This window comes from Typopeltis vanoorti, chromosome 16 (genome assembly GCF_054136105.1).
Source record: "Typopeltis vanoorti isolate ZY-2024b chromosome 16, IOZ_Tvanoo_1.0, whole genome shotgun sequence".
NCBI lineage: Eukaryota > Metazoa > Arthropoda > Arachnida > Uropygi > Thelyphonidae > Typopeltis > Typopeltis vanoorti.
The window spans coordinates 79,646,575-79,662,072 of NC_143564.1; the positions used below are offsets into that span (position 1 = coordinate 79,646,575).

General features: G+C 34.7%; 1 protein-coding gene across 1 annotated transcript in view; it reads left to right on the top strand.

Annotated features, from left to right (window-relative positions):
* The window catches only part of Frmd5 (FERM domain containing), a 501,610-nt gene that overhangs the window by 230,328 nt on the left and 255,784 nt on the right, over positions 1 to 15,498 (top strand). The window contains exon 7 of the mRNA XM_090406270.1: positions 2,636 to 2,759. Coding sequence (XP_090262396.1) covers positions 2,636 to 2,759 — 124 coding nt within the window. The remainder of the gene's footprint in view (positions 1 to 2,635; positions 2,760 to 15,498) is intronic.

Consider the following 15,498-nt stretch of genomic DNA (forward strand, 5'->3'; position numbering starts at 1 on the left):
CTGAGTTTCCAGTATACATTTAATGGGACATGGGGGCTAAGAATCACCAGGACAAAGTATAGCGAATTGACATAATGGAAGTATGAAAAGAAGTTCAATAAATTCCCTAGAAAAAGGAAAAGTATATGAATATAAAGAAATACCAATGTAGATTGAACACGGAATGTGAAATGTTGAAGAGCAAGCAAGGAAAAACAATGTTGGTATTCTAGGAGCTAGTGAAATCAGATGGAAGGGGTAGTGTTGACTAATGGAGTGGAAGCTAGAGAACCATCTATAGTTGAGGAGAGGAAAGGATAAAACGTTGAGGTTGTTATTAAGGAATGATTGGGGACAGAAAGTCAAAGTTAAAAATTACTCATCACCTAAATGATAGAATACTGATGACAACCTTAACAGCAACTCCAGTGGATCTTGTACATAATTCAAGTATACGTGCCAACAGCTGATATGGAAGATCATTAGATCAACAACTAGAGCAGTTAAAAACATCAGTTAAAGATAAAAATAATTTAATTCTAATGGGGACTTTAATGCAGTGGTTGGAGAGGACGGTAATGCGAAGAAACTGGATGATTTTGACTAGGTAGGAAGAATGCAAGAGTCGAACGGTTGCTAGATTTCTGTAAACAACATGTCTTATAGATAGGTAGCGTTCTTTTTTTGTACCACCAGAACAGAGTTGCTATATATGGAAATCACCAGGAAATGTTGCACAGTACCAGATTATTATATTCTAGTCAAGAAAAGATTAAAAAAAAAAAACTAACTCAGATCATGCTACAGCTACTCAGGAATTAAAATAGAGTGACCACTCATTCATTATTGCAAAATGTAAAATAAAACATAGGAAAATGCATATAATTAGGAGAAAATGGCATATCAAACTAATGAAGACCACACATTTAAAAAATGGATTGCATGCTTGAGATGAACACTGAGAAAGGAGATAACTAAAGGATCAGCAGACAAAGTGTTAGGATTTACAAAAGAACAACTGCTTATTAGATTACAAATGAGATACTTAGTTAATAGAAGAATGAATTGACTATGGATGCCAAGGAACTCTATCAAAGACTGAGGAACAGTCTTTGATAGAGTTAAAGAAAATTGTTCTTTAATAGATAATTGTGCCTTGATATTTCTTTAATTTACAAAAACACAAGGAAATAAGTAACAAATTATCATCATGGTTTCCATCCTCCAACGATAAATTCTCTCCTCTAGCTCTTTCTGATGTCTAAATTTCCTTGTGACTGTCATCATTCTTATATGAACAAACTGGACACCCAGTGGAAAATAAAATAACAAGAACACAATCTTACATCAGCAACAGAAAATCTGAGAAATCTGGCTTGGCACAGTATCATATGGTCCAAAACATGCTAACTTCATTTGTGTCACTATAAATTTGAAAACATTTGTTCAAAGAAAGCACTGAGGCCTTACTTCACCACCTGAATTTAAATTGAAACAAGCTTTTAAATCTTATATATTAAATGGAATTCTATTTTATTTATCATTAATATCATATTCATGTCATTAGTGGCTGTGCACTTTGCAACCATATGCCTGGGGAAGGAGTGTCCTAGGTTCGATTCCTGTTGGAGATGTGAGGAGCTGAAGGATCTTCCTCAGCCATAGCCAAGTTAGCTGGTCTTGGGCGTGGACAGTAGGGTTTTTCCCCCAGGTTATCCTGGGGTTTTTCATCCTGCAAAGCAGGCAGACCGGCCTTGAGAACTTAACACTACAGGGCGTAGGGCTGACTACCTTATCCTGTGAACGGTTTGAGATCTGATGATTAATAAACCCTCAGCACCATAAGGTAAAAGGAAGATGAGATGAGTTGAGATCATATTCATTCATCGCCACCTACAATTTTGACTTCAAGTTTTAAAGATCATAATTGCCAAAGATAGGCAATGACACCTATATATGATAATTTCATTAATTCATAATTTCAAGTGATATACAGTGATGTTTCAGTTCTGTTTTACTAATGTTACTTAAAACTATAGTTCTCTCAGAACTAGTTGTGTGTTATCTCATTCTGTCTCATTTAATCTTATATTCTCAGTAACTAAATTATCTAATGTTAAAAATTATTTTTGAATTCCATAAATATCTTAATCTCATAATTTCTTCTTATTATTTATTATTTTTGTATATATTTTTAATGCAAATGACCATATCTGAAAGTTTCAGCATTGGTTCCTCTTTTCATATTATCTGAACTATTCTCTTCTACCAGAGAAAGTTAGATAATGGAGTAATCGTACATTACAGATGACTGCTATGTTTTTTCTGTGCTACCTACTTTTCATCCATATTTATGAAATTACTGGTAGAAATGCTTGTTTTCATTATAAAATAAGTTTAACCCTTTGCCTGTCCTGTGTAGCATACATTAATACTCATGACAATAATCTCAGCACTTGTGCATCATGTGATGCACAAGTGTCTGAGATTAGATAACAATAATTGTTAGCAGTTATTGTTATAACTGATTTTTATAAAATTGCATAATTAGTGATTATTACATTCAGTGGGTACTCATTTTTTTTTTTATTTCATAGTTCGATAGAAAAAAGGTCTGAATTAATTATTTATTATTTTATTTTTTATTTATGTATAGCGGAATTAGGAGATTATGATCCAGATGAACATGTTGGGAATTATGTCTCAGAATATAAATTATTATTAAAACAAACACCTCGTTTAGAAGAAAAGATAGCAGAGATTCACCAAACTCAGTTGAGGTAACTAAAATTTTGTATCAGTACATTTAATATTAGTAGGGCATCAAATCAAAAATGTTCTTTTTAACCTTCAGTGAAAATTTGAGTTTTTAATGAAACTGAATGTGTCAAGTTTGAAGTTAACCTTGAAAATTTGCTTCACCCGCAGTCTTTTAGGAAAATTTAAACCATGATATGGACACAACTGTTTAAGTGAGGAACTTCATCAATCATTTTAGAAAAATAGTTGGGAATGTGGAAATTATCAACTGCAGTCGATGTTGAAAGTTTTTTCGCTTGGTCATACTCAGTGGTGAGCTATGGAAATTTTAACAAAGGGCTCGCATCGTCGAGGGAAAAAAAAAAAAAAAGCCGTACTTCACACCAAAACTTTTATTAATACAGCTAAAGGCTATCATTTTTAAACAAATATTTCATGATCTAAACATGAAATATTTGCACACAATCAACTGTGTTAATTTATCTTGCATAAAAAAAACATTTTTTTAACTATAAAAATATAATAAGAATGAAATCTTTTATAATCTTTTATGAAACATTTGATTGGCTACTGGTTTTACCATACGATTGGCTACTAGAAGGGAGAAGGGTAAAGATAGCGCATGCGCTTATTTTATTTTCAAACTTGGGCGCATTCGTTATAGAGGAGTTGAAACAATAATTCCAAATAATCTATACACTGCCGAATAGACTAATTTTTGTTAGGTTACCGTATGAGTTTGTCATTTAATATGTTTCAAAAAAAAAAAAAATTTTTTTTGAAACTTTTTCTTGACATCAATTGCCTTAGTATCCGATAATACAAAGCACATATCCTTACGAACATGTATAATGCAAAGCATTATGGAAAGGGATACTATCCAGACTGGTTTCAACCTTTAATGAGGTCTCATCTCTAATCCAAAGTATTTTAGTAATAAGGTGTGACACCTTTTGACTACTTTTATATGGAAATATGACTTCTGCATTACTTCAACCTTGGTATCACTTCTGGAGCTGGCTCCCACTGGCCCTTCACATAATGCTTAGCATTATGCGTGTCAATAAGGACATGTGCTTTGCATTATGGGATACTAAGACAAGTGACGTGAAGTCATTAGCTCTATATACAAGTAGCCCAGTTGTGAAGTGACTTCACGTGCAAACTTTGTTTGCCTACACTTGGATAAAGGATGAAACCGATAATATAATTTCTTGACATCATTAATTTATATTAACTGCCCTCACAATGAAGAACTCTGTGAAGTAAATAAAAAAAAAAATGTTTTTAGGGAAGATAGCATATTAAATATGGCATAAGAATAAGCTGCTCGTATAATCGACTTTTGCCGTAACAAATCCATAGAGATCAGAGGAATAGGTTATGGACAGTTTCCTGCATAGTGACTTTCTTTTGACTTAGTATTGTATCTTATAATGTTCAGTATTTTATTATGGTGGGAAAGTTTGCTATATGCTGTTCCCGTGATAATCAGTTATAGAGTAACAGAAAAATTAGCCAGACATTAACCTAGCAAACTTCAAATCAATTTTAGCCTATGAATATAGCAGTATATGGTTTTAAATTTAGTGTGGTTTTATATTTAGAACCAGATAGCAATGATTGTTTGTAGGGGAATCAACCTGTCATCTGACAGATGAGAAGAAGAAATATAAAGATAGTAAAAAACTAATAATTTGAAAATAATATATTCTAATTAAAGTAATTAAACTCAATTTCCATTTTGGTTCCTCCATTGAAGAAATAATGAAGTATGGTTACGTGCAACTGCTAGGACATGACTGATATAAAGTTCTTAACTCCATATTGATTAGTTAATATGAAATTACATATTTTCACAATGCAAGTTTATTGTAAAAATGCATAATTTGAAAATTATTCAATTTTAACCCCCCTCCCCCACCCACTTTCTTACATATTTGTAAAACATTATTAATAGACAAACTTTCTTTTAATGCTTTCATAGCTTAATAAAATGAGGCATTAATTTTTTTTCTTTTGATTCAGAATACAAATTGTTAAACCATGTTAGAGGCTGAACAGAGCTTGCATGCAAGTATAACCACATTTTTTTTTTGTTTGTTTTCTAAATTTCTGCAACTGTTAAAACAGTTTGTTATAAACAAGAGCTGTAGAAGCATATAATTCACCATTTTTACATACCTAATTATTCAGTTCAGATTCTATTGAAAAGTAGTGATACTTTTCTACATTTTATGTATGTGTTGGCTTTTTCTATTTCAAATGTGATTGCATTCTTCTTCAATATTTTCTTATATTGTTCTGTAACTGCATGTTTCATTTAACATCTTTGAACCCAGACATCTGGACCATCTTTATTTTCAGTTTTCACATCGTCATCATCTTCTCTAATTTCTTTTACAGTATTCTATTCCTAAGCTTTTTAGCTGTGGCTTTTATAGTATTGTGTAAAAGTAGTTAAACAAAAGCCTTTCCTAACTTTTGGTTAGCTTCTTTTACTTATTGCTTCACATTTTTTTTCTACTCTTTCAGAACATGCTGACTTACTAGATAAAAGTTTTCAGTATTCTTTCTTGTTTTCCATGACTTGTCTCTCTTGAAAAGAGTTCAAATGGAATATCCAGATGGTACCTGCTAACAGGGTGTACTATTAGAAGGTGAGAATTAGATTAGAAGCCTTAGTTGGTTCTCCTAATTCCTTAAAAGGCTATGGAAGTTTCCTTCCATTTGTTTAGGTTTTGATCCTTAAGGAGTCCCATTAAAATGTAGTTTCAACTCTATTAGCAGTCATCCTGCTCAATTTCCTGATATTTCTTGATCTGAGTAAAATCATCAATTCCCAACTCCTATACTACCTTGAAGGCACCCACCTAATAAACAACTGTTAGTATGGATTCTGCCGATCAACAGGAGTTCTGCTCACATGTCACCCATCTCTGGACAAATGCCATGGAGAAATGACAAATCTCAAGTGGTTGCTCTTGATATCTCCAAAGCGTTTGACTGGATCTGGCACAAAGGCTTACTAAGCAAGCTACCATCGTTGAGTCTGCCTTGGCACTTCTTTAGTTAGATTGCCAGCTTTCTGTCTGGTTGCACATTACGTGTGGTGATTGATGGTTCCTTATCCTTTCACCATTCAACTAATGTCAGGGTTCACCAGCCCTCTTCCTGCTATATATCAGTGACTTACTTCAGTTGACTTCCAACCCAGTACACAGTTTTGTAGTTGACAGTACATTGCACTCCTCTCTCTCATTTGATAAACCTTACTCTACACAACTCACCTCACCCTACAGAACATCAACCACCACTGCTCTCACTTCTGATCTCCAATCCATCCTCTAGTGGGGTTCAGATAACTTCGTCAATTTCAGTGCTAATAAAACCCAGCACTGTCTTATTTCTCGTAAAAAAAGAACCATTTTCTCCCAGTATTATTTTTGATAACACCCAAATTTGCAGACAGTTTGAGATTTTGCTTCTAGGACATCAAGCCTCTCCTGGCATAAACACATTACAACCATTGCATCCTCAGCTCCTGAAAAACTAGGATTCCTCTTTTGCTCAAGACGTTACTTTATCCCTGAACAGCTGTTAACCTTATACAAATCACAAATCCATCTAGGTATCGAATACTGTTCTCACATAAGGAGTGGGACCCTCTAAAAGTTCCCTCAAAATGCTTGACTCAGAAGAGAGCAATTACTTTTTAATGACCAATCTCTTACCAACTCACCCCCCCCCCCCCCACTTTTGGTGACGAAACAGACGTTTGGTTTCCGCAACATGTGTATTCTAAAAGATATTTCCATGGGAAATGCTCATCTGAAATAGCATCAAAAATTCCCCCAGTTAATACTAAGTTCATTCGGAACACATGCAGCTGCTGCTCAACATCCCTTCACAGTGCACCTTGAAACCCACAGAACAAGTTTCTTTTCCTCCTTCATCCCTGCAACTGCTATGCTGTGGATTCTTGTTAATAAGCTTATACTTTGGTAACACATGAATATTAAATTATTTCAGGAAATTACAACATATAACAAATATTGATTAAAAGAAAACTTTAATCAATACTTCCTATATTTCGGCAATGTTACATTGCCATCTTCATGGGAACAAAACTATGATAAGTGCATGCAGGCATTAAGCTCGTTAGTGCCTGTGTCATGGGCAACAATTTTCCTTGCTTTCAGCACATTTTCATTTGTCCGTGCAAAAGCTGGCCGTCCACAGTGCAGTTCATCCTCCAGGGATTCCCTCCCTCCCTCCCTTCTTTAAATGTTGAAACTAGCATCTGTGCACAGCTCAGACAGTCATTGGCATAACATATTTTTAGGTCTTTGTACACTTCTGTAGCAGTTTTCCTTAATTTACAGTAAAGTTTTATCACATCTCCTTGCACCACACTCCACTCATACACTATCTTACTTCAATGCTTGCCACATGAAAACTACTATGTCATCCTACTCAAAGGTTGTAGCAATTACAACACAGTCTAGCAGTTAAAAGTATAAACACGTTTGTTACTTTTATTCAAAGGGCTGTCATATAAAAAAATTAATCTCATTACTTAATGGGCACACTGTGTGTGAGTGTGAGTGAGTGAGTGAAAAGAGGGAATTGTTGTTGTTCTTCTCTTCAAGGATTAGGCATTTACCTGTTCCGGCTTCATTGATCTTTCCATCTTGCAGCTGTTCATTGTGAAATTTATATTTTATAGTTCAAAATTTAAAAAGAAATTAAACACATGGGGAAATGGAATACCATGTTGAAGAATTTTATTTTATTTTATTTATTTTTTACACTAGAAATGTAGGGATGAATGAAAGAATATTTAGTACAATGAATTCAAAGTTGGATCACAGATGAATGCTACCTAATTGTTCAAATTTTAATAGATGCTGAGTTGAATAGCAGAATTTCATAAGCCAGTTCAACAGAATCTGAACTGGTCTTAGTTATGGAATAGAGCGAACTATATCAATCAAAACAGATTATTTAGAATATCCTGAATATTGCTTCAAATATGAAGCTTTATTTTATAGGATAGATCTGGAATTTATTGAGGATAAGTCATTATACAAGTGATAAGTAGCATTTAGACCATATCAGAAGAAAAACCAGTTGGAGATAGAAGCAGTTAATGTGATACATATTTTTCTGGAGAATCAATTTCTAATTTAGATACTGTTATTCCAAGAAAGAAATTTCTTTTTTGATGTTAACACATTAACATCAAAAAAGATCATCATCAGAATGCGAATAACGGATATAGACCGTATTGGTCTGTTCGGTCTCATTATCCATCTAAGGGAAGAAAAGTCATAATTTCAATGCATATTCATGAACTTAAAAAGCCAGCTCTAGAAAATAAGATATAATATGGAAACTTCCTATCCATTGAGGCAGAAGGCTCCAAGAGAATAAATACATAGAAAATTACAAGAAAGCTAACATGAAAACTAAATATCACAAAGGTGGCAAAATGTTCTGCAGCTATTCAGAAGCTTAGAAAAAAGGAAAGAATAGTATAAAAGAATCAGAGATGATCATCACACTAATTATGGATATAGACCATATTGGTCTGTTCAAGTCTCATTATTCAATTAATAACCTCTTTTGAGGTCTATTTGGCCTTCTCTTTCCAGTTGGTTTTTATTTTATTAATTGTTTAGGATATCAGGTGTTGGCCATTCAGTTTACATGTTCTGTCCAATTTTGTTTGTAATTATATAGTTTTTAGTTCTTTTAAAATATCTTTATATCTTTTTTTTTTGTCTAATAATGTGTATTTTTCAGCTCATGAATCTCATTTCATCTGTTTTTATTCTTTGTTTATCGCCCAAATTTTGCTGCCATATAATATGTAGGCACTGCTAAAGTATTGTATATTTTCAAGCTTGTTTCTTTTTGTACTATATTTGGATTGAGTGTTCAATTTATCAGGCCTGTAATCTGTGAAAATTTTGAAGTTTTTAATTTTCTTTTTCTCCTTAATATGGTATTTTGCATCCAAGATAATTAAAAGTATTTATCTGTTCTATTATTTTATTATTAATAACTATTTTACTTCTAACTGGAGTTTGTCCACAAAATGCCATTCATTTTTGTAACACTAAAAGAAAGGAACAAAATGCCATTGTTTTAATTTTATCTGTGGATATATGGATATCAAAAAAAGATGTAAACATTAATAGAGTGAATTCTTTTGCATGACAGTTTGATGTTATGTAGGATAGACTTGAGTTTGACTCCTTTGGCAAATGGTATGGAGAGTGGCATTTACAGAATTTAAAATGTTGATAGTATATATTCTTGAGATTTTTCCTTGTGTTTTTGCTGAAATGAAAAAAGTGAAGAGTACTCTTATTGACAAAGGAATTATATTCACGACCATTGAAAGCAGAATCGATGCATGGACAGAAGTGAATTAAGAATAAATCCATTAGGGTAAACTAGTTTTGATAAAACTGCTATTAACACCTAGAGGAACCAAACACAAAAAACTTCTGTGTAGAATTACAAATGAAAGATTAACGAAAGATTAATGAAAGAAAATCTAATCCTAAGTATTAATTAGATTAATACTTAGGATTACATTCAAGATTATTCACTGACATTATTCATTATGCCCGAGAATTAATCTTACTGAATAAACTAGATTAAATTGAGTCTGTCAAAAATCAGATTAGTGAAATCTGATTTTTGATTACATTAGATTAAATTAGTCTGTGTTAGTGAAAATCAAACTAGGCTGTAAACACATTTGATGCATTATTTGGTTCTCAGTATGAGAAACAAAACACACCAAAAAAATAATAATTCTCATAGGCTGTATAATAAAGGTATCCTCAATCTCCATCTTCAGACTCAGTGGCTATACTGGATATTATGATAGTACTACATGAAAAATTTACACCATTATTAATTATTGTGAAATTACATTAACTAACAGTTAATGTTATTTCTGTTCACTTCACAGTTAATGTGAAGTGAACAGCCTATATGTGTAGTCTAGTCGTGAAGATACTTCACGGAAGACTTTGTTTGCCTATACTTGAGGAAAGGATTGAAGAAGAATATAATTTTATGTCAAGCCAAGTGAAAAAAAATCTTTCTAATTCTATTACTTACTTATTAATACTATTAAGAATTTCTTCTTCATGTTTTTAAGCTTCAGCTTGTTGCATCTTCAATGCAGCAGTCTGTCCATCACTTCTTTGGTCTACCAAGTAGTCTTTTTGTATTTGGTTTCCAGTCTCTGGCAAGTTTGACAGTTCTTTTGAGGGTCCACTGATTAAAACTGATTATTAATTATTGTGAAATTACATTAACTAACAGTTAATGTTATTTCTGTTCACTTCACAGTTAATGTGAAGTGAACAGCCTATATGTGTAGTCTAGTCGTGAAGATACTTCACGGAAGACTTTGTTTGCCTATACTTGAGGAAAGGATTGAAGAAGAATATAATTTTATGTCAAGCCAAGTGAAAAAAAATCTTTCTAATTCTATTACTTACTTATTAATACTATTAAGAATTTCTTCTTCATGTTTTTAAGCTTCAGCTTGTTGCATCTTCAATGCAGCAGTCTGTCCATCACTTCTTTGGTCTACCAAGTAGTCTTTTTGTATTTGGTTTCCAGTCTCTGGCAAGTTTGACAGTTCTTTTGAGGGTCCACTGATTAACATGTCGATTCCATTTCAATCTTTTCTTTTTTGTCCATGTATTTATAGATTGTAATTGACATTTGTCATAATTTTTTCATTTTTTACTCTCTCAGTATTTGTTTTATCAACTATTTTTCTTAATGTTTTTTATTTTGCATGTTGTATTTTTGATGTTTCTATTCTAGTTTCACATGCATACACCAATATTGGTCAGACTACTGATTTATATATTCTTACTTTTGTTTCTTTTGTTAGATCTTTATTTTTCCATATAATTGAATTTAGACGACATCTTGATATTTTATTATCTTCAGGAATTGTTCAGTATGAGAAACAAAACACACCAAAAAATAATAATTCTCATAATCTGTTTAATAAAGGTATCTTCATCCTCAATCTCCATCTTCAGACTCAGTGGCAAAATCTAATCAACTTGGCTGATTAAATTTTGCTCGTAATCTGATTTTGTCTTACTTGCCATGCTGGTCATCTTTCTTGCCTGAGCCTTGTACTGGTTGTGAGTTTGCTGTCATCTGTCTCCTTATATACCCACCACAGCATTTTCTTCTTCTGCAGCATATACTTAGTGATATTACTCATTCATCTAACTCCTGCCTGATTAATCCTCCTTACCTTAGGTATATTGCTTCTTCAGGATAACCCTTAACTATCCCTAACCCCATATCTTCTCTACCTGAAAATAATACACCCTTCACATTCTATCCCTATAACTACATCATCTGCTGTTAGCCAAGTCTTACTAATGCCTATAACTTTTGGCAAGGTTGCACTAACCAATGCCAAAAACTCCTCCCTTCTTGTTCCTGATACTTTTGATATTGATATATAGAAACTGCATCATCCCTTTTGATCCCCGCCCACCTTTACTTCCTGAATTGACTACCTTATTCATTATTTTTGCTTGAGAGAACTAGATTCTGCACTTGCCTGATGGGTGCCTTCAAACAAACTCCCCTGCTTCCACCCTAATTGCTAAAGTATTCCTGAATTTGCGCTTCAGCATGTTCAATGAATAAAGCGCTCATTAGACACCCAACACCAAAACTTATATAATGCTTGTAGACTGCATTTTAGATGCAGTCTACCAGCATTATATAAATCTTGCTTTCCATCAAACACAGATCACAGATCCACAAATCCAACATCATTCCTTCTGCACATTCTGTGTATTGATTCATTAGCTGTCAACACCCTAGTCCTCATTTTGTCTCTATTATATGAGGGTGGTTCCATAAGTTTCCATCCTGACTAACTTTTAGAGGTTATAGAAAGAAAACATCTGGGTCACTTTTCAATATAATCTCCCTTTACAACACACTTTTCAAATCTTTGAATTAACATTTCTATTCTCTTAAAAAAATAGTCTGTACGTTTTTCTGCAAAATGGCTTAAAACTGCATCTTTCAACTCATTGTAATCTGCAAATTTTCTTCCTTGAAGGTCATTCTTCAGTTTTTAGAAGAGGTAGTAATCACTGGGTGCTCGATCTAGGCTTTTGGGTGAGTGTTCATTCTCCTGAAAGCCACAGTCCTCCACTGCAGCCTTCAAAAGCTGTATGGACTGGATGTTTCTGTATGGACTGAGTCATGGTGTTTGTATGGACAAACACCATGACTCAGCATTCTTCATCTCTTCTTTATGGCAGTTTGTGCAAGAGCGAAGCATAATATTTTGTATTCGGGATTGAATGTGAAGGGGTATAGTGTGTTCAGGAATGACAGGGAGAATAAAATGGGGGGAGGAGTATTATTAATGATAGCTGATGAGCTGCAGCCAAAGAATAGAAGTTGAATTGCAGGATAGAGAAAAGAGCACATTTGAGGCCATTTGGTGTGAGATTGAGGCTAGCAGAACAAAAATATTCAATTGGGTGCTGCTATAGACCAGGTGATGGAAAAGATGGTGGAGATGGTATGCATAAGCAAATAGAAGAAATGAGTGGAAGGAGGGTAATTATTATGGGAGATTTCAACTATGGTAGCATTGATTGGAGGGAGGAGAGGACACATGGGAGGAAGGAATTGAATTTTATGCAGTTATTGAGGGATAACTATCTGTGACAGCATGTAATGGAAAATACTAGGGGTCAGAGAGTGCTTGACCTAGTAATTGCATCTGAGGATCTGACTGTAACGAATATGACCACATTGCCACCAATTGGTGAGAGTGATCATAGGGTCTTAACTTGGGAGGTGGCTAAAGGTGTGGAATTTACAATTAAGACAGGGTACATGTGGAATTATCAGGCTGGTAAGTATGACAAGCTTAGGAGTTTGATTGGTTCAGTGCCATGGCATGTAAAACTGCAAGGGCTGGATGTTGATAGTGCATGGGAGGTGGTTAAGAAGTGTTTGAAGGAGGCAATGGCTGACTGTATACCTAGAGTCCAAATAATAAATCAAGTAGGGATTAAATGGATGAATAACACCATTAAGCTTGAGCTGCAAAAAAAGAAACAACTGTGGAGGGAATTTTAAGGAGGAAGGTGCCCTGAGGCACATGAATGGTATAAAGCCGAGGCCAGAAGGGTAACAAGTGTGGTAAGAAAAGCAAAAGCAGATTATGAAAGAACATTAGCCATGCGGGCTAAAGAGAATCCCAAACAGTTTTTTCGATATGTTGTAAGTAAAAGAAAAAATGTATAGGCAGAATGATTTTAAAGAATGCAGATGGTAGGGAGCTAACTGAATCAGTTGATATAGTAGAATTACTGAGTGAGCACTTTGCAAGAGTATATCATCCTGGTGGTGACATTGTAGAAATGGAAGAACCAACAGCTTATACGGGAATTGTGATGAATGAAGTGGAGGCGAATAGTCTATTACAAAATCTCAAATGTCAATTCATCTGCGGGATTGGATGGTATACCAGCTCGTCTCGTACGAGAAGCGGCTAAAGAATTGTCAGTGCCTTTGACCATTTTGTTTAATTTGAGTCTCAGGTCTGGGTTAGTCCCGAGGGGGTGGAAAGAGGGGAAAATAGTTCCACTGCATAAAGGTGGTTCCAAGACTGCTGTTGAAAATTACCAGCCGATCAGCATATCAGGAATTGTTGTCAAGGTCTTGGAGAAAATAGTCAAAAAAAAATACAGGATTGGATAGATGAAAATGGGATACTGTATGGGGGCAACATGGTTTTGTGAAGGGGTAGATCATGCCTCATGATCTACTCCTTTAACTTGCTCACGTTTTATAACACAGTGATTCTACTGGACCTTACTAAGGCCTTTGACAGGATACCACAGTAAACTGGAGCTTATGGGTATGGATGTAGGGTTGGTGAGATGGATAGGGGGGTGCTTGTGTAGAGGCTTAAGTGCTGTGAGGACATTATGTTGGAGGTTTAATGGATTTTTTACAACACTCAAAAAGAATTAAAATAGAATTTAATACTTCCTATATTTCGTCCTAGTCACTAGGACATCTACGGGGATTACAAAAACAATTAATGTAACATGCACACAAAAACTTACAATACTAAGCCCAACCACGTGGGTGACACTAGAGTCCTATCTAGGTGGAGCGCCCTCTAAGGGCGGTCGTAGGTGGCCTGGAATGTAAGGTGGGACCTCTGGTGATGAGTGTTTTCCAAATCTTCGAAAGCTTCATGCAACCGTATTTATTAAGATTTGGTTGGTTTCTGAGAGCTGCTGCTGCTTTTAAGAAAAGTCTCTCTTTCTTGAATTTGCTGTGGTGAAGCATGGTGGTTTTCTTCCATGATACTCTGTGGGTGGTGTCCAAAACATGGTCAGCCAAGCCTGAATGGCCATAGTTGTGTTTAACGATGTACGACTTGTGTTCCTCCAGGCGGATGGATGCTGATCTGCCTGTCTGTCCAAAGTACGCAAGCTTACAGGAACAGGGTACTTTGTAAACTCCAGGCAGAGAGAGAGGAGGGAGCTGATCTTTCGTGGAACGGATAAGGGTAGCAAGTTTGCAGTAGGGCTTATATGCTGTGTGTAGGTTATACTTTTTTAGTATCTTGGCTATTTTATATAAATAATTTTTTATATAAATTAATTCAGCTCATGATATTTTTTAGCAGCTTCCAAGTAGCATATCATAGAATTCTTCAAGTTCTGTTTTCAGTTTTCTTTCTTCAGGGCTGTAGGCACTGTTTATATTTAGACTTTTATTTCATGTTGAAATTCCTTGTGTGTTGTTATTCCTATACCTGCTTTAGCTCTCTTGTTTCTCTATTTCACTAAAAAAAATATGATGGTTAATTTTGTTTCTATGATGCAAGCTATTTTGATATTTTGTTTATCCAATTCTTCAGTGTTTCTTGTTTTGGATTTAAGGAACGAATGTTCCAACTTCATCATCATCAAATTCCCGCCATGTACCCTCAAGGGGTGTACAGGATATGATAGTACTACATGAAAAATTTAGATCATTACTAACTTCCTATCTACAATTTTCCTCCAAATCTGTTACTTGTCAAGACTCCAACATTATCAGATCTTATATTTCTATCATCTAAGGCACTTTGTACGGTATCAATCCACCTATATCTTGGTCTTCCTTTGGGTCGTTTTCCTGCCAACTTGGCAGAGAACACTTGTTTTGCTAATCTTTCCTGGCCCATTCTGTTTAAGCAACCATACCACCTGCTGCTGAGATTAGCTCTGCTAATGCATTCCTGAATGCTGACAATGTCAAGTTCTTTTCTAATATTCTCGTTTTTAATATGAAATTGCCATTGATGCCATCTGTTCACACCTCTAATCTTTCTCAGGACTCTCATATCTGTGGTCTCTAGTCTTTAGTCAGGTGTTTTACTTCTGATCCAGCTCTCAGATCCATAAGTTAAAACTGGTTTGAACACTGTCTTGTATACAGCTAATTTAGTGTTCCAACTAATTTCTTGAATGGCAGTCAGTCTCAAGTAGAGTAATGTGGGCAAATATGAGAATGGGGAACTGGACAATGAGACTTATTTGTGCCTATGGTCCCACAGAAGGTTCTACTAAGGTAGAAGTGGAGGAATTTTTTGAGGCTTTAGAAAAAGCAACTGACACAATGAAAAAGGAAAAGTTGGTCCTTGTTGGGGATCTAAAT